This window comes from Peromyscus leucopus, chromosome 3 (assembly GCF_004664715.2).
Source record: "Peromyscus leucopus breed LL Stock chromosome 3, UCI_PerLeu_2.1, whole genome shotgun sequence".
Lineage (NCBI taxonomy): Eukaryota > Metazoa > Chordata > Mammalia > Rodentia > Cricetidae > Peromyscus > Peromyscus leucopus.
Window position 1 is genome coordinate 34,895,397 of NC_051065.1, and position 20,268 is coordinate 34,915,664.

The 20,268-nt window shown below is 37.2% G+C and overlaps 1 protein-coding gene across 1 annotated transcript in view; it reads left to right on the forward strand.

Moving 5' to 3' along the window:
- Sema3c (semaphorin 3C) overlaps positions 1-20,268 on the forward strand; it is a 155,553-nt gene that overhangs the window by 125,858 nt on the left and 9,427 nt on the right. The window contains exons 13-15 of the mRNA XM_028891324.2: positions 8,856-8,944; positions 12,079-12,120; positions 15,708-15,865. Coding sequence (XP_028747157.1) covers positions 8,856-8,944; positions 12,079-12,120; positions 15,708-15,865 — 289 coding nt within the window. The remainder of the gene's footprint in view (positions 1-8,855; positions 8,945-12,078; positions 12,121-15,707; positions 15,866-20,268) is intronic.

A 20,268-nucleotide genomic window follows, 5' to 3' on the forward strand; every position in this document is an offset into this window, starting at 1 on the left:
CATGATTTCACTTTATAGTTTTACTTGAATCAATCTCTTAATTTTTTAAAAATTTTGTTTAAGTTGCAAATGTTTATTGTAAAGAACTGTTTACAAAAGAAGAAAAATAAATTGTAGTTTACCATCCCTTATTTCAAACCAAACTGTTAACATCTAGACATCTCAATCTAGCTTTTCTTTTCTGCCAGTTAAAGAATTAAAAGGCGGGGAAACTCTCAGGGGAAGTATCAGACACAGCAGACAGAATCAGCTGATAAAGAAATGCTTTTATGAGGGTTGTGGAAACACACACACACACACACACACACACACACACACACACACACACACACATACACAGAGAGAGACAGACAAACAGACAGACAGACAGCGTCAGAAAAGCAGAGAGGCCCAGAAAGACAGGAAGAAACAAAGAGGCAGCAAGCACGTAGAGAGAAAAGCCCTTTCAAGCACACGGAGCCCTGGGAAGCCTGAGCCCTGGACTCTTCTGGAGGTTTGAAGGTTCTTTACATGGGTCTTTCCCCGCTAACTTAGGGTTGTTCAGTTTGAACAAGACAGGAAGGATGAGAGGGTCATAATTTGGAGGTAAGCATAACCTGGTCCAGTCTTGAACTTAGCAAACTGGCCCACTGGCAAGAAAGGACTACTGACATGAGATAAAGCCTGCCAGACCTTTAGGCCTTTTTCTCAGGTTGGAACTATGAGGCAGAAGCTGGAAAGTGCACTATTTTATTGCCTATGTGTGGTCCCTCTCTTGACATGTTTGCCTACTAGTAATCTATTTAAACCCCTACTCCCTAAGAATGTACTTTAAAATTCAGAAAATTTTGAAGAGGAAATATCAAGGTATTCATATATAAGATGTCTTGCAAGGCCTTGACCATACCTCATAATAGCATACAGTACTGTTTTCTACATAGAAATCTTCAATGTTGCTGGAGGGCTTCTCTCCGTTCCACCAAGCCCCACAGTCCCACAATCCACGTATAAAATAATCACTCAAACACTTATATTACTTATAAACTGTATGGCTGTGGCAGGCTTCTTGCTAACTGGTCTTATATCTTAAATTAACCCATTTCTATAAATCTATACCTTGCCACATGGCTGGTGGCTTACCGGCGTCTTTACATGTTGCTTGTTCTGGCGGTGGCTGCAGTGTCTCTCCCTCTTTCTTCCTGTTTCCCCAATTCTCCTCTCTCCTTGTCCTGCCTACACTTCCTGTCTGGCCATCAGTGTTTTATTTATATAGAATGATATCTACAGCACTTCGACCCAAGCAAAGTAAATAACTTCATATCCACACAAGTCAGGCTTTATAATAAATTGGTTCAAGGACAGATTTTATCACCATAAGAGATATATTTTAAATAGACAAAAACATCACAATGCTTGAAATTTAGGGCTGTGTATAGAGTTAACAAATGGTCTCATAATAAAAATGGAGTGTGCGGCTGGGCGGTGGTGGAGCACGCCTTTAATCCCAGCACTTGGAAGGCAGAACCAGGCAGATCTCTGCGAGTTCGAGGCCAGCCTGGGCTACCAAGTGAGTTCCAGGAAAGGCACAAAGCTACACAGAGAAACCCTGTCTCGAAAAACAAACGAACAAACAAACAAACAAAAAATGGTGTGTGATCCTCAACTCACAAGCTGGTTGTTGTGTTATAAATGCAAATTTGTCTTACAAGGTCAGCTATTGCAAATAGAGAAGTTTGACTATTTCTCGGGGGCGAGGGTTGCATATCATGTTTTACTGTTGCTGAATCCTGAATAAGTACCGTTGCTTGTGCATTTACTTAGTCGGGGTTTAATGGCCCCTACAACAGGAAGAGAAGATAGTGTGGTATGTCTTCAGTATGGTCCGAGGAGGTCCCTAGAATCTTTCTTAGGCATTGTTAGCACTGTTCTCCTTAGCCTGGGGAATTGATGGGCTGCACCCCATGTCAGCATGTCTTACCCTTGGATCTGGTACCTTCTCCTAAATAGAACTCGTTATTGTGAGGAGCATGGTATTGCTTTGACTTTGACCACAGTAGGTCTTGCTCTTCTGGTTGCTGGGTTTATATGCTTTGTGTAAACTAACCAGGTTTTGTAGAAAACCAGCTGCAAGTTCTATCCTTAGTCTTATTAAGGGTTACTGTTTAGTTTTTTTTTTTTTTTTTTTTTTTTTTTTTTTTTTTTTTTTTTTTTTTTTTTTTTTTAAGGTTAGATCTAAACAAGGTCTTAACATTCAAATATATGATCTACATAAACCTCAGTCTTTGGGGAGACCAAGAATTTTCAATGTGTTAGTGAAATCTGAGTGAGGTTAACATTTTGGCTTCCAACAACATTGCTTCCCTTCTTCTCTCCCAACATCTGCAGAACCTCCAATATATCCCCCTGACTCGCCTCATAGTCCCATTCCCACTCATCTGATCCCACCCAGATCTTGCCCAGCTACCCTGAAGGACAGCCTATCCCCTGTTCTGCTGCTCCAAATTCTGTTATCTGCTCCTCATCTCAATATGACATCCATGCTGCACTTGAACTCCCAGAACCTCTTTCAGGAAATTGTCCCCAGGCAGGGAGTAGAGTGTTCCTGAAGGTTAGCATGTGAGGATCCTGTGCCATATGATGTACAAAAAGAGTTGCCACTGTGTCTGGCAAAATGATTCAGCAGGAAAAGGCATGTGTGTCCAAGCCAGAGGACCCAAGTTAGATTCATATAAAGCACATGATAATCAGAGAAAGTCTCCTTCTGCAGGTTGTCTTCGGACCTCCTCACTCACACATGACAAGTGTGCATGCTGAATGCTCACACATGCACATAACTAATTAGCTAGTTAGAAAGATTTCTTCATATAGTTTACCATTCTTACATTGTTCACTGTGGGAAACTTCTCCAGCATCCCTGATTCCATTGTCCAATGGCCATAAGTGCCTTCCAGAAAGATTTTCCTCATATTTCTTTCAAAAGTATTTGCAATCCCTCTTTCCTTACTGTCATGTTCCCTCCAACTTCCATCAAAAACAGTAACTTCGCAGACTGAGTATTCTTATGAAATTTCATAAGTCATATGTCTGTCTGATTTTGAAGTATCTGAAATTTATTGATTACAATTTTTCACAGAATTTTTACCTAATTTTTTTGTATTATAGAGTACATATGCTATTTCATACATAAATTACTAATGCGTTATTTCAGCTTAATTTATACAAAAATGGAAATAAAGTTTCACAAATCTATATCAAAATTGATTTGGTGGTCCTACTATGATCAATATAGACAACTACAAAGAATACATTTATGACAATTATACTGTTTGTCACTTGGGAGTCTCAAATATTTGAGCAGGCGTATGTGTCTCAGTAAAGCTTAATACATAAGCAATACTTCTAAAAATTCCTTCTGTGATTTAACATGGGAAACAACATCTGAATTTTTGGTAAACTCATGGGTGACTTTGACTGAGGTACTTTGAAGGCCACGTGCTTGAAAGTTTATGTAACTGAACATGACTAGAGGTACTAAGGAACCAGGTAAAATTCAATGCTATCAGCAAGTGGAACTGAAAACTAACAAATCCTATTTAATTATTTTTCTTACAATGCAGAGTATTTTAGCTTTCTGAAAAGTTCTTCTCCCAATGAAACCTTTTTAACTTAGGCGCACTCAATACATTCACAGTTATGTGACCTTATAAACTCTCGAGTCAGCAAACTTTGGAGAAGACCGTGCACTTAGCTTTGACGTGTGCTGCCTCCCCAAGTGTGTCCCCTTAAATGGAGACACTTAAGATGCTACTTATGGCTGAGGATATGGTAGAGTCAGCCCTGTGACAGGGGCTAATGAGAATGTCAACAACACAGTGGTTCAGTTATCTGCCAGGAGTGTGTGAGAGTGCTGCTTGTTTTTCCATTTTATTTTCAAATTATAAAGGTAGCAATAAAAGACTACAGCAGCAGTGGTTTGCTAACCAAACAGGAAGATGACTTCCACTGGGGAAGGGTGTTTAGCCTGGCTTTATGACGTAGCCACTCAATTAGATCCAGTGGCTTTTGAAACTGCCGGTGATGGAATCCTCATCACATTTCCTTACTGTCTGCAAAGCCTCCACTTGCCTGTGATTTTCAGCTTTTGCTGGGCTTTACCCTGTTGTTCCTTCCATAAATGAATTGACCTTAAAAAATATAATGAGGGAATGTGGGCATTTAACACATTTGTTTATTGTTTTGTAATGTTTGGCTTTAAAAATAAATACTAGAACTTACATGACAGTTATCTTAAAGTCATGTACTACACTGCAGTGTTTGACACCCTGGGTCACTGAGCTGAAAAGAAAAAAAGGAGAAAGATTAGTATGTGATTCGGGATTGTGTGTCTTTTCTTAAGTGAGTAAGGCTGCTTCTTCCTTGATGTGAATGATTATTGATTAGCATGCTCTCAGATCACAACTGTGAGCACAATTTGTAGGGCATGGTATAAAATGAACTCAGTGTCCCTTAAAAAAATGAAGACTTTTAAAGAGGCGATAAAAGGGCATTAAATCAAACTTGTCACCTCCCAGAGCATAGGTGCCTCTGTGGTTGTGTCGGTGACACATGGAGGAAGCCACCCTGACTAGAATTCTTTCATGAGTTAGTAACCACTGAGAGGGAAGGGCCAGGATCTGATTAAGGTGGCAGTGTGCCTCTGTTCCAATGGGAAACACAGCTTGTTTCCAGGGAAACCTGAGGACTCCAGTTAAAATGCAACCAGGGGATAAATACCAATCCTGACTCCAGTGACCTGCTGAGTAATGAGCTATGCTTCATCACTTGCTTTAAACTCCAACACCTACTGTGCAATACATGCAGGCTGCTCTCTAGGTTAAGGACAGAAGAGCACTTGAACAATGATTGCTGTGATCACTTATATTACATCTCAAAAAAATCTAGATAGTTTAAAATAAGAATCAGAAAGGATGCTTATTTAGGGAAGTTTCTTTAGATATTTAATAAACAAAGGAAATTAAATCATCAATGTGTATTGATCATTCTGCTGTTATCTTTATACCTAGATTTACATCATTCAGAAATCAATTCTAAGATTTGTCTTGGTTACTCATGCATATCATCAGTGATTTCATTTATCCAGGGATCTATTACCTATACCATCTAGATGAAGAAGTTGAGGTTCAATAGAAGAGAGCTGCTTCAGTGATGACCAAGTTTAGTAGGTGAGATACAGGGAGGCAAAGTGGCTTCACCTGCCGAGGGTAACCTACATAGCAGACCAGACACTGTTTTAAATGGTTTCTATATTGCTGTTTCTTAGTCAAAACTCAACTAAAAGCGGCCATATACCTTACCCAGGCTTATTAAATTCCCAAACGACTTCCATTTGGGAATTTAGAAGGCAGACCTTCACTGCAGCATCTTCCAGCTCTTCCTTCTGTGTTGCTACCTCTTCAAGGGAGTTTCTGGTATGGTAGCTGGAAGGACTTCAGCACAGCTCTGTGGAAGAGTTTAATACCCTGATGAAGGAGACTCATGCTGTGGCCCTGACTTGATTTTTGCCCACTTCTCTGATGATGTTATGGGATATTTTTTGTGGAGTTGGTGAAGAGCAGAGACATCCTTTATTATGTAGACTGAGAATGGAGAGACTTTGTTTTCAAAAGCTGCCTGCTGATATTATTAACATAAGAAGGGAAAATGATTTGACATATGCTATAGCAACTGATACCCATCGCAAAAGTATAGTTATTGACTCTGTTTACCCAGAAGCCAAGTGGAGCTGCAGAAAGCACGGGGAGACTGCTTCACTGTAGGGCTAGTGTAGGTCTTCTCCAAAGACAAGAGAACCGTGGAGAGGATTTATAATAGTGCATACTTCTAAAGAAAACCATTCTGAGCATCCCGAAAAGGAAGATATCTTCTTCAAACAAAATGGTACAGAGATGGCTTTATGAGTGTGTCAGTACTAGGGAGCTTTATGACCGCTCTGGAATGTATACTTCACAATGACTAACATTTTAATGCGAGCACATGACTTAAAAACCCATAAATTCTAGACTGAACACTTGGGTATCATGTCTATTTTTCTTTTCATCTCTGTCTGACTCAGTGGAGAACCTCAAAAATTTTTACCAAGTCAGTGAGTTCAAATGGATGGCAGATAACCCAAATTTACTTTATTTTATAGTGAGTTATACAGCCTGATATACTGTAAAATATTTTCCATGTGTGCCTGATAAATATTTAAAAATATAAAATAAGAAAAGCAAAAGACAAGTGATATTCTACTTTTTATTTTGAGTGAGTCAAATACATGCTCTTCACCATATTTTATCAGCTAATTTTGTAGTTCTTCATATTTTATCAGTGAATAAATACAGTATCTCTATCATAAACCTTTTTGAAGAGATTGATGATTCATAAAAAATTTTCCTGTCATTGTATGTTAACACATTAGAAAAAGAAATTAAGAGGCACCTGACTTATCTGAGAACATGCAAATATTTTTCTTTTATATTGAAAAACAGGTATTGTGCATATGTAAACAACATGGCAATTTGATATGTATATGCATTATGGAATGGCTAAAATAACCAACTATTTGAACTTTTCAGAGCTAAGTTGTATCTTTGAGAGACATTGCAATCAAGTTATACTTTAATATAATTATCTTTGTGCTGTGGTATCCAAAGTTTCTCATCCTGTGCTCATGGAGGATACTGCCATAGAAAGGTTAGGATGCAAACAGTCCTTATACACTAGAGTAAGGAGCCAGAAAAGTGTATAACCTTTATCATAACATGATGTCAGTCAAATTGGATGCTCTCATCCTGTACTGGTCTCTTTAAGCCTTTAGGACCAGAGACTCACATATTCAACAGCAGCATTGGCATACATATACACATACACATACACAAAGGCATAGACACACAGAGACACACATGAGAGATGGATTGGGGAGGAAGAACACCACACATGTTTCTCTAAACTGTCATAATCTCAAGGTTCTCGGATTAGGATTTGTGGTTGTGTGATATTCCTCTAGATGTCTCCACTGATCATTTTGATGTGTTGTCATTCATAAATGAGGAACATTCATCCATTTTCCTTTATGACATATTTGTATAGCTTCTCTAAGAGGTTTCTTATTGCAAATTTTTATTGATCTTATCCTCTAGAACAAAAATATCCAAATCATCACCTAGGCTGATTTTCAGGAGGCTTCTCTGAGAAGCAAAATCATTTTAGTTTGTAAATCACACCTGGAGTCTTCAATGCTGTGGAAGCACCATACGTTTCAGCTTGTTTAAGCAGAGAATTGTATCCACAGGATGGACTTAAAACACTTCCATTGTCAAATTCTCACACACTGCATCCTCACAGTCTAGCAATTGTTTAGCAAGTCCCAGGTCTCACTCTTCTAGATGTCCCTTAGTTTTCTTTCTTTTTAAAATCATCCTGTCAGTTTGTACCATTTTATAAGCCATGATTTTTTTAAAAATAAGAACTTTGGAGAATCTTTTGGTAAGGTTCATAAAATATGAATTGTAAGCATGAGTAGGATATTTTATGTCCAAGTGACTCTTGGTTGTAGACTGACAACCAGTTTTAGATGCTGAGGTTATAATTTGCAGTATCAGTACCAAAATGGTTCTTAGTTAGAAAGTTCAGCACAGTTCACTTCTACACAACTTTTCCTATAGACATTTCTCAGCCAAATTAAAAAAAAAAAGCCATCTTATCTGTTGATGATGGTGAATTATTATAAATTGTAAGTTCATAGTCACAACTGAGAGCATTTATAACCTGATATTATAATCCAGCTTATGAATTTTTTTTAACTGGGAATGCCCAGCCTTACCTTGGCTTAGTTTCTAGCCAGCTTTCCTTATCTCAAATTATTCTGACTACCTTTAACCTCTGGGTTTTTCCTTTTCTCTAACTTCTGTAAATCTTACTCTTACCCCATGGCTTGCTGTGTAGCTGGGTAGATGACTCTTGGAGTCCTATTTTTTTAAGAGCAACTTACTTTTCATCTTCTCATTTTTAAATCTCAACTAGTTTTCTTAGATGTATAATTCATGTAATTGATAAAACAAAATAATCATATTCATGAAAGTGTCTATATGACTTTATAAAACAGTCTGAATTATATAATCTCAGCCTAAAAAACATTTTATGTACTGTTATTATTTAATATGTACTGTTATTATTCAATATGGCTAGGTGATACAAGAACATTTTTATTTTACGTTACTTTGGACCATGTAGTTTCAAAACCTTTCCCTATATTTTAAGGACATCCAAAGAAACATTGCCAAATGATAAGTAAAATCATATCACTATGATTATTCTAAAAGCGGTATCCATACCTGAGATAAGCCAGTTTATTTATGTTTCTCATTTATGTATTTTATTTATTTTGACTGTATATTGTAATAGGAGTGAGATATTTTACCCTAGCTAAACTCAATATTCTTCAAGACTAGAGACTTTATGCTATTATGATAGCCAACCGAACTTAATACTTTCTATTATATTTCAAGAATATATACTTGGCTCACAACTTATTTTACAGACTTATTTTATTTATAATTGTGCACCCACACATGTGTGAATGTGGCTTCTTGACTCATACTTTTGACTTAAGACACATGGATATCCTTCTTGGACAGCTATGATTCAACACTAGACAAAATATAAGATTGCCATATTTTCCTTTCAGTTGAATATATTCTCAATATAAGCATATGGGATTAGACATAAATTCAATGTGTTACAAATAGTAGTTGCTTGACATTTAATCTGTCTGAGGACTGAGCTCTTTCATTAGCAGCATTCTGACAGCATCTCCTTGTCTCTCTCCTATCTAGATCGGGGCACGGTGCAGAAGGTGGTTGTCCTTCCCAGCAACAGCTCTGCCAGCGGGGAGCTCATTCTGGAGGAGCTGCAAGTCTTTCAGGTTTGCCCACTACTGCTCTTCATCTCAACACATGCATGATGACATCATTCCTTTACTCCTCTAGCCAGTAAAAATATCCAATAAAAGATTAAATAAACAAATGCAATAAATTTTAAGAGTAGGAAAGCATCAGATAAAAGGAGAAATAGAGAACAAATATTTTTGTGAAGTATTTTCTTATACTTCAAGTTATCTTAACATAAAAGGCTCAAAATTTTTTCCAGCTATCATCACAATTCAAAGAACTTTGGTCATCATTATTTTTAAAAAATGAGCCCCTATGGCCAAGTCTAGGGTTTGTCATGAACAGGGTTTTATCATTCCCTTCACAAACCACTGCAACCAGAGTGCCTTCACATTACTGATTGCAGATAAGCTTCCTCATATTTTTGCAAGCAGTCATTTCAAGAAAAACTGTTCTCGTTTGATTGCTTTCCATGGAAGTGCCACTCTGGATAAATAAAACAAATGTTCCTTCTTAGTGCTTGAAGCCTTCTGTTCTGTCCTTACTTGAGATTTCACTGTATTATTCTCCTTGTCTTTGGGATCCAAAAAAAAAAAAAAAGAAAAAAAAGAAAAACAACAAAACAAAAGCAAAAGGTATTCACAAAGAACTTCACTTCTCTAAGATCTCTGCCAGTCAGGACACAGGCCCAGAGGCCTTTTCCTTCTTTTTACTTTTAGATAGAGTGTGCCACTCTAGTCTGAACTCCAGCTTGGAACCTTCCTACCTCAATTTTCCAAGTGTTGCACATTTATAGACCGAGGTAACCAAGCTCAGCTGCCATTTCTTCAAGTATCTGCAAACCAGCAGAACCGGTCTGATAGTCCTACCTTGCTGGTTTCTCTGTAGCATGGCCATTGCTGTATACACTTATCCTTCTTATCTGCATTTGGAAACTAAGGGAAACACAGCAAAAGAGCTGCAAGGAAACTTTGGCCTGGATTCAATCCTTTCATAGACCATTATTTACAGCTAAGCCAATTAAGACACAATGGCTCCTGGAGCACACAGCCTGCCACTGACTGAGGATTTTACTCAGTAGCACTTAGAACTCCCAGAAGCAGAACACTTTTGGTCCAGTTGGCTGTCTTGCTTGACTTGATACCTATTGTCTCATTAAGATCATTATTGGGTTTACTAAGACTTGGTTTCATAAGCATTTAATTGCTTAAGATACAATGCTGATAGATTTCATGATTAAATTTTAAAATTAAAAATATAACAAAGAATGGAGTCTAATATAAGTTAGAGGCACACCAGCTACTTTCCAGTGTGTTATTAAAGTTAGCACTTGAAATACTTAACTCTAATTTGCACTAGGTTCCTTGTGACTAACACATTAAATTATGCCCATCTAATAAATGTTAACTCTATCTATCCCAGCAGGTTTTGCATGCTTGGTTTTGTAAAGAAGTTGAATGTTTCACTGCATTAACTAAAATTGTATTACATATTATGCTTTTTTTCCTTCATGCAACCAACTAGGAACAAGTTGGTGGTTCCTGAAGATAACAAAAAGTTATATAGTGCAAACACTTCATTTCTAATACTGAAGTATCTTTTTGGTTATCAAGAAATGTTTAATGAAGTGAGCTTGACACAAGTCTAAACACATATGTTATGGCAAATCTGTAAAGACATGCACATTTTTCTGATCAAGTGAGAACTATGTATGAGCTGTTACATGACTTGCTCTGTTGTATCATCAAGGAGAAGAAATTCTCAGTGAAAATACACACCCAGACACAATGTATGTGGGGGACATCATTCATAAGATGTTTGAGCTTCCTTACTGATGTCTGTATGTTTGTTGATATAGTAGAGTCAAAAGACACTCTGGCCAAGTGCAGTAACTGTCTTTGGCATGTGTTTGTGTCACAATTTTGAGGTGAGGTAAAAATAATTGGGTGTGTATGATATATTGTGATGGTCATGTAAGGAAATAATGGATTTAAGTAGGAAAAATTCCTTAATTACATGCCATATGGAAATACTGCAGAAACATCAGTGTAGCTTTTAAAAGAATAGGCAGAGTTATTACCCAGCACAGAAGCAGAATCTCTTCCTTTAATCCTATATTCAGGGTTGTGTTCTGAAGGTGTCTAGTTTCTGTAAGCTTAAATTGAATTGAGATACAACTTTAGTAGTTAATTCAGTGACTGTAAATTGTCACGTCTGTTGCACATGTGTATGTGTGTGTATTAATAAAGGATAATAAAAATCATTGCAACTGAGAGTGATGTCACCATTTTTTTCATCTTAAATGCTTACAAATCTATGCAATCAAAACAAAAAACCTATAATGGTGGGAATAGTTTAATTTGAGAGCTTGCTCCTACTTAAATTATTTAAGTCTTAATGGATCATTATCAGGTTATCAGAAACTTAATTTTAAGTTTAAAACTAATTGATGGTACTCAGGAAGTAAAGTTATCAAGTGGCTTTCAGAAGGATTGCTTTTGCAGTGAATTCTTTCACAAAAAAAAGACCCTTTCTACCTCTATGTGTCTTTGCTTCACCAGAGAGAACTCAATAGCACGGTCTGGTCTAATACATTTCCTGAACAACCTTTGTTAGGTGGACAGTAATCACTTCTGCAGACTTTTTGTGTTGTGAAAGTTCCCCTATCACACCTCGCCCAACTTGCACACTTAGATCCAACCCTCAACTCAATGTCCCAAATACTTCTTTCAATGATCTCACTTGCCAGTTCATTTTAATGCCTGTTGTGATAAGTGTGTGGTACAATTGTACTTCTTTCAGTTTTAAGCACATGTTACACAGCAAGTCTAGTCTTAGTCCTAAAGAAGAAAGGTACTTTACAAAGAGATTATGCACTGAGAGAAAAAAATATGATATTTTGAGTTTATATACAAAGCTTGAATTTTTATATCCAAAACTGCTTTTAAAGATCGTATGAGCAGCAGGAGGTGATTGGGCATGCTTTAATCCCAGCACTTGGGAAGCAGAGGCAGGTGAATCTCTGTGAGTTCGAGGCCAGCCTGGACTAAAGAGTGAATTCCAGGAAGGGTGCAAAGCTACACAGAAAACCCTGTCTCCAAAAAAAAAAAAAAAAAAAAAAAAAAAAAAAAAAAAAATCGCAACTAATGTACATTTTCTAATCTTTCAGAATCATGTTCCTATAACAACAATGAAAATCTCATCCAAGAAGGTAAGAACTAATAAGAGTTAAGCCATTTTTTATGTTCTATGCATGTTAAGATGTCTTACCATCAGGAAAATGTTTTTTTAACTTCTGAAAAACTAGTTTTATTTTGGTAAGTAATCATACAGAATCATCTCTGCTTTGATATAGACTCATTTTCTATTAGTGAAAATGGAATAGGTTTGTTTTGCATAAAAGTTAATCAGAGCAAACCATATACGCAGAAAGGCATTCCAGTGATTTGTATGTGCCGTAACCTCAACTATTATGGCATGTGAGATCCACTATAATAGAAATCAACATTCTAAAGATAGAACTTAGCATAATGTTTGGGCTACTGTAAAATCAAGGCTTTCTTACTAGCTAGGAGTGATCCACACACTTCCACTTTCCTGTCATGTCTTTGAAATAATCATGCAATGCTATTTCCTAGGATTTATATATGTCTACAAAACCCTTAGTGTGCCCTATCTATGGGATGCAGATTTGAGGAAGGACTGAGTGATAGTGATTATCAAGCACTAGCTAATTTAATTTTTCCAAAACATGCAAGTAGTCAATGATCATGAGCAGGAGATAGCAATTCTAATTTTCCTGTCTATGATGCACCCTGCTCCAATTCCCAAAGGCATTATCTTAAATCAAAGCCCTAAAAGCTGCTTCCCTAGAGTCAAATTGAATCAGCTTCACATGTATTTGAATCCCCACTTGACTATAAATTATAAGCAAGTTGTTTAATTTCTGTGACCTAAGTTTCTACATCTAGAAACAGGGCCTTTCTCACAAATAATGTATGTAAATTGCCTAGGATAAAATGGCAAAAGATAGTGCTGTCTGTAAGAATCTGGATTCTGTTTTTCTTGGAAGAGAGATTAAAGATTTTAGATGTTTGAACAACTGATTTTATAATTGTGGTGCTCTTTGCCACATTCAAACGTTCTAGATAGACATGATGTGGTATTCATAGTCAGTCTTGGGATCTTTTCCCTTGACCAAATTTTATGAGAACAAATAAATATGACATATTGGAGTTAAAGATCTCATCTGTAAAAATGTTTGCATGGAGCATAGCAAACATTTTCCCAAGTAACAAGAAGTCATTAGTCATTTTGCTAATGTCCTATGGAGCTGATCTCAAGTCAGAGTTGTCTTTGAAGCCGGCAGGGAAGCCTTCTGTTTACGGTGGCTCAATGGAAAGAGATGATGTAGAAGCAAGATTTGAAATCTTCACAGTCATTTTTTGTGTCATAGTACTCATATATAAAATGTATGTCTCAACATATTCATAGGTCATATGTTATGTTGGTTGTCAACATCTTATAGTGCAGAGAGTTTAATGGTTTCAGTGAAACAGTGAGCATCCCAGCTGGACTAGTGACTTGATTTATGGAACGCTTTGGCTTCACTAAACACTGCATTACTTCCCAAGGTGGGAAAACTACAATTTGTGAGGGTGTTTAAATATCATGAATTTGATACCTTTCCTAGTACTCACATTACTTAATCACACTTTTTTTTTTACCTTATTTCTTTCAATTTACTCTTGTACACAATTGCAAAATTATTGACATTACTAAAAAATTAAAAAGTATTTAGAATAAAACTACCTTTTGCTTTTTTCTCAAATAAACTCTTTTCTTAAAATATTTGTAATTAAATGGACACTGTCATTTGCCTGTTTCCTTTAAATAAGTACTTAGTTATTCTATAACTGCTTACTGGGAACGTACCTGGAGGCCTCCTGAATCCCAAGCATGTTCTTCCACAGAGCTACATCCCCAGTCTTCTTTTTCCACTTTCATTTTGTGACAAAGGTTCAGTAAGTGCGCAGTGTGGCCTGGAGAAGTTACCCTGTAGCCCAGGCAAGCCTTGAACTTGTCACTCTCCTGCTCTAGCCTCCTAAGAAACTGTATTCACAGATCTGTGCCACAGGGCCAGATGGCAAGAGATTACATCTGGTGTTCTCAAGTGAAGAATAATTGACAGAACACAGAACATGCCATTGTTTTTAAAAGTATTTCAATGTCTATATGGTAATCAATCAGTTTCAGACAATTTCTTAAAATTCAATTGACTTGAATAAAATAGCTATAACAGACATAACAGACTGACTGAGATATAATTCATGTTATTGGAATTCATAATAGTTTGTTCATCAATATTTTGATCTACTCTTGTAATTAATTCATATTCATTGTCAATTCTTTTCCCAGTATGTATTCTGGGAATTTTATTAGGTTTGGGACATTTGGGTCACAACACAACACAACAGCACAGTGCTTCATACATTACATAAAATTCTTAAATGATTAAAAAGTAATGTGTTTTTAAATTTTTCTCTATGTTTTACAAATAAAGGAAGGAAACCAACTCTATTTTTTGTTAGAGTAATGAAGACTGGTAGACAAAGAAGACATTTTGAGGCATGTTTAAATGTAACTCTTCTATTTGGCCTGGTGAGATGGCCTAGTGAATAGGAATACTTGTTATTCAGACATGTGGACCTGAGTTTGCATCACAGCATCCACATTAAACAGCAAGGAATGGCCATGAGCATTACCTTACCACATAGGAAGAGGAGGATGGCCAGGGCTTGCTAGGAGCCAGCATGTCTCCAGGCTGAGTAACAGAGTGGGGTAGAACAGAATGCCCAGTGTCCTCTCTGGCCTCTGCATGAATACACAAACACATATACAAATATGCACATCACACACACACACACACACACACACACACACACACACACACACACACACAAGCCCAAATGCCCAAATACACACTCACATATAAAAATAACTTGCCAAGAGATGGTGGCACACGCCTTTAATCCCAGCACTTGGGAGGCAGAGGTAGGCAGATCTCTGTGAGTTCGAGGTCAGCCTGGGCTACAAAGTGAGTTCCAGGAAAGGAGCAAAGCTACACATAGAAACCCTGTCTCAAAAAAAAAAAAAAAAAAAAAAAAAACCACCCAGTATCCTCTCTGCCCTCTGCATGAGTACGCAAGCGTACACAAATATGTGTGTGCCACATATACCGCATACAAGTCCAAATACACACTCACATATAAAAATAAACATAGGAAGTTTTCAAATAATCTTAAAATAGCTTTAATAACTTTCAAAGACACGTGTTCACCTGTTTTCACTTTAACTATTACTGGTTATCTAGTACTTTTTGTTCCAAACAAAATGTCTTCTATTTCAAAATTGACTTGTGCTGCTGGACTTGAAAAATATGAAAGCCTCCTTGTGATTTGCTAAGAGACAGAAGTCAAAGAAAAAAGAAAACATCACGATTTAAATATGTAATGTATTAGCTCAAGTCTGAGAGAACAATGGGTCCCAATGTTTAAAACAGATTAGCATTCTGTATGGTACACTGGGAGGTGTTATTTTTAGTAGAAAGTGGTAATATTATAGGCATATTAATGGTAGGAAAATTCTATTTATTTTGGCTTTATACCCTCTTTGCTTCTTGTTTTGAGTCTGTTTCTAAATGAATCCATGGGTTTGTAGCCATACAGAATAATGTGTTCCTGCTGAAAGTCTTTTAACTTCCACATCTGAAATAAATCATCATGATTCTCCTTATAGCAACAGTTGTATGTGAGCTCCAATGAGGGGGTTTCCCAAGTGTCTCTGCATCGCTGCCACATCTATGGCACAGCCTGTGCAGACTGTTGCCTGGCTAGGGACCCATACTGTGCCTGGGATGGCCACTCTTGCTCCAGGTTCTACCCCACTGGGAAGCGGTGAGTACCAAACTTTCATGTGAAAATCCAAATGGACTTCACAGGACAGTGCAGATGTGAATCAGTTCTATGGCTGTTTTTGTTTAAAAAGACAATGCAAAATGAGGCCATGTTGATCAGTACATACTGCCTTTCAGTAAAGAAGATACCGTACTTCATGATGTGAGGTTTTGTTCTCTTCTTCATGGAGAATTTATGCTCTAGGACCCACCAATGTACTAGGCAGCATTTAACTAATTTAGCTAATGTGTGGCTCTGTATCACTATAGCCTTAAACACCATACTGCTATGTGTTGCTACATTGCTTAATTATAACAAAGTTTTTGTCCTTCATATAGTTAACAAAAATAGATTAATTTCAAAAGTTATTATTTTGAGTAGAACTACCTACATTATTCTTGCCACAAGAAAATTGTTCTAGGAAAAGATACCCACTTGGCTTGCTTTGACAACCTAGCTGGACATGCTTCTTACTGTTTGGGTAGTGAAAGCATGGTTGCTGGAGAGGATGCACAGCCTAAGTATGGGTGTCTTAATCCCAGATAGTTCAAAGCAATTTGGAAAAGATTTCCAGTGGAAATACTGATGAGATAGCAAAGAATATGCAGCAGAAGTGATATTTGCAATAATTTTTGGATATAGGTTATGATGAATAAGAGCATCAAAACCTATTAAAAATTAGGGTCAGTGGAGGAAGCAAATGATTCCAGTCTTAAGAACCAATGAACTGTCTAGGAAAGCATTGGCTGATTTTTAAAATTTTTTTAGTTACATTATATTTGTATAATATAATAAACTTATATTATACTATATTTGTAAATTTAATGTATTTTGATCATATTCTTCCCCTCCTTCAAACCCCTCCAGATCTTTGGCCCCTCCTTATCCACCTTTAAGTTCTTTCTCAAAAAACAAAACCTCAATACAGCAAAGCCCCCCAATCCAAGAAAACAAACAAATAAACATAAAAAACTTCAACTAAATAAAAACAAACACAAAATCTTTTGAGTCTGTTATACATGGTTTTTAAGCTTTACAGGACCCATGCCATTGAATTTTCATGTCATTCTTGACCATATTGTCTGTTAATTCAACAAATATTTATCTTGAGACAAAAACTTTCCAGGCATTGTTATAGAAAATGGATATAAAATATGGAAGACAACAACAAAAGGTAGAAATTCGTGTTTGGGTATAAAACGCATGGAAGAGAGAAGACAGACAACACTTAAAAGAGCCTGTGAACATGTCAAATACTCACAAGGTCTCTGGGTGTGAAAGGGAAAAGAGGGTTACGATACCTGGGAAGCAGCTTTTGAGAGGCTGAACGGATGGTCAAAGAGGGTCATGGTGTGCATAGAAGAGTGAACCAGGCGAAAAATGTGAAAAACGTAGCTCCAAGGCACCGTCTGGGGGAACAGCGCTCTGGAAGTGTGCTGTGGAAAATTCAAGAGAGAACACCAAAGCTCATGCTGGTGCCTATGAAAGGAGAGGGAAGGCTAGAAAGAAAGAAGTAAATGCCCAAAGCCGGATGAGGCAGGACTTCATCTGTATTTTGTCAGCACTCATTCTTTTTGTTTAGAATGGAAGTCATCTGACTCTTGTTCTAAAAGGTCACTGGCTGGGTGTTGATTCTATTGGAGCATTGGCATTGGAAGAGTTTGAACAGAGTAGGAGGACAAAGGATACAGAACGGGGTTATAATCTAGGTCATATAGAGGAGTGGTCGAATACCCTGCTGAAGTGTTTGGTGTGGGAGCTTAGAGAACTGGAGGAGTAAACAAATTCCCAAGTTCTTAAGACGAGAGCACTAGGAAACACATAGGCATCATTGTCTCAGAATGAGCCCTGTAGAAGGAGCATGTGCGAGGGAGACAGAAGACATTAAGCCAAGCATGGCTATGAGATACTCCAGCCAGTGTGTTGAGTAGAGAAAGAAACTTGAGTCTGGGTAGAGCGAATAGCCTGGACTGGATCCCCCTTCTTTACAAGCACCAGGTATGAGTAGGACTCCTCGTCTTTGAAGCAGGAATCTTTCATCAACTTTGCAAGACTCAGTATTCTCCCACATTTGTCACAGGAGTTGAGCAGGAGCTCCTTCACGTCTGTCAGTTTTCCCTCACTTTTGAATGCTCATTCCCATATAGTAGTTTGTATTTGTACTGGCTGAAGAGATTAGAACCTGGACACAGAGGGTGAGGGATGCCAATTTCAAACGTAATCATGAATAAATTTTATTTTTGTAGCTACTATTGGATTTTTCAAAAGTGTTTGTCATGTAGTTCTAAATATAGTAAAAGTAGTGTTTTGAAAGTGTTTCCACAGCTAAATATTTGCCAGATAATACATTTTTCCAGTCAAAGGTCTAGAGCAAAATATGGCATCTCCAGAAGCAGGGTTAGAGTCCTTGGTCTTTTAACCAGATTTAGTGAAGAACAAAACTGATACATGATACTTTCTAAAGAGCAAAGTGAAGTGGGAATTATAAATGGAACACCACCACATCCTGTAGATAAATCCGACCCTTGCTTAAATGTGAAAGAATGGAAGGGCAGAAGCCCTTCCTTGCAAAGACTGTCGTAGCCCACAGGAGTTTTCATTTTCACACAAGCAATGCTTCTCAAGTAAAGTTTCATCCCACGTGTGGGGTATCATAGCATATTTGAGATTAATTGTACATTTTAGAAGTCTTTGAGTATGTTCACATACTGTCTCACCTATTACAAATCCAGTTACATTTTTAAGATTCATATTAAAACATGGGTTACACATCACTATTTTACTACCACAAAGTATGAATTTAGTCATGGCTCTTTAGAAACAAAGTTGTTATGCTATCTTGCATCTGTTCACTATTCCAATATCATGCCTAGCATTAAAACATGCATGCTGGGCTGGAAATCTAAGAATCACCTGTTTAAATAACTGTTTTCAATATCACTACCAGTGTCTTAATTCTATCATGAAAACTTATAAAATGCAACACACACACACACACACACACACACACACACACACACACACAGAGAGAAGAGAAGAGAAAAAAAAAAAAAGAAAGAAAGAGAGAAGAGAGGATGAGCTTAGTCATATTTCTTTTTGGCTAGTGCAATAGACGTTCCACCAAAAATATCTATACTGTTTAAATATTGCAAATTATTTCCAACTCAAGCATGCTATGGAGAATGTAAAATGTGTTTGCAGAATGAATTGATACAGTTTTCCTTACTTATTGCTTATAGAGACTAAAAGGTAGTGGTGTAAAAGACCATCTGTAATATTTTCAGCATTCACTTTGTGGGGGGGGGTGGTAGACAGGTTTCTCTGTGTAGTTTTGGTACCTGTCCTAGATTCTGCTCTGTAGCTCAGGCTGGCCTCCAACTCACAAAGGCCCACCTGGCTCTGTTTTCTGAGTGCTGGGATTAAAGGCGTGTGCCACCACCACCCCACCGGTGTTCACTTTTAGTATTATCTGGTTTTATTTTCCTTGAATTATCTGTTTGTAGCAAATACTACATAGATGAATTCATTTTTATTAAAGCAAAAATATACCCTTTGTATGGAAGCAGAGAGGTAGAGTCACAGCCAGAAAATAGTAGAATCAACATATTCACACAGTATTAAATAGCTCCTTTCATTTTAAATAACTTGGTATATAGTAAACAATAAGCACTTTTTTCTCACCGTTTTGAAGTATATGAAATATTTGTGAGTATTAATACTGCCACGTAGTTCCTAATGTTATTTATCCTGAATTCAGGCAGATAGTTGGAAAATGGAAGATGGGATAATCAGTTCAAGCTTTATAAATATCTTTTCTGTGAAAGTAGAAAATGATTTCATTGTTTATCCAAAAGAATTGAGAATAATGATGAAACATCAGCAAAGTCAGCCAAAGCCAAATCCTACATGTAATATAATATCACGCTGCCTACCAGCATGGTTCTGTTATGCTCCAGGAATTCATTCAAGGAAAGTGACACATACCAAAGGCTCTCGCTGATCTCATCATTTAAAAAGAGCTACAACATGGTTTTCTATTTGAATGTCTGGAAGCTGATGTGGCAAGTTCGCTTTGTCCAGCTTGAGAAGTTATGTACTGTACACAAGTAGCACCCCATAGTCCTGACTACAGGACAATACATTTAGACATTGTGAGTGACACTGAGTGTCTGGAAGGCTGAAAATGACCAGCTCAACCCTAAGAACACTCACAAAGTGCTGTTTTAGTATACATTCACAAGGTTAACAGTAGTAAATAATGCAAATACATGGCAGTAAAAGTAGGCATGGTGCTGCTCTAGAACAGGACACTGATCGTGTTTCCTTCCATGACAGTGACTGAGTGTGTGTGATACTATACACATATACAATTGAATGGTGCAGTTTATATGCCAATATTTCTA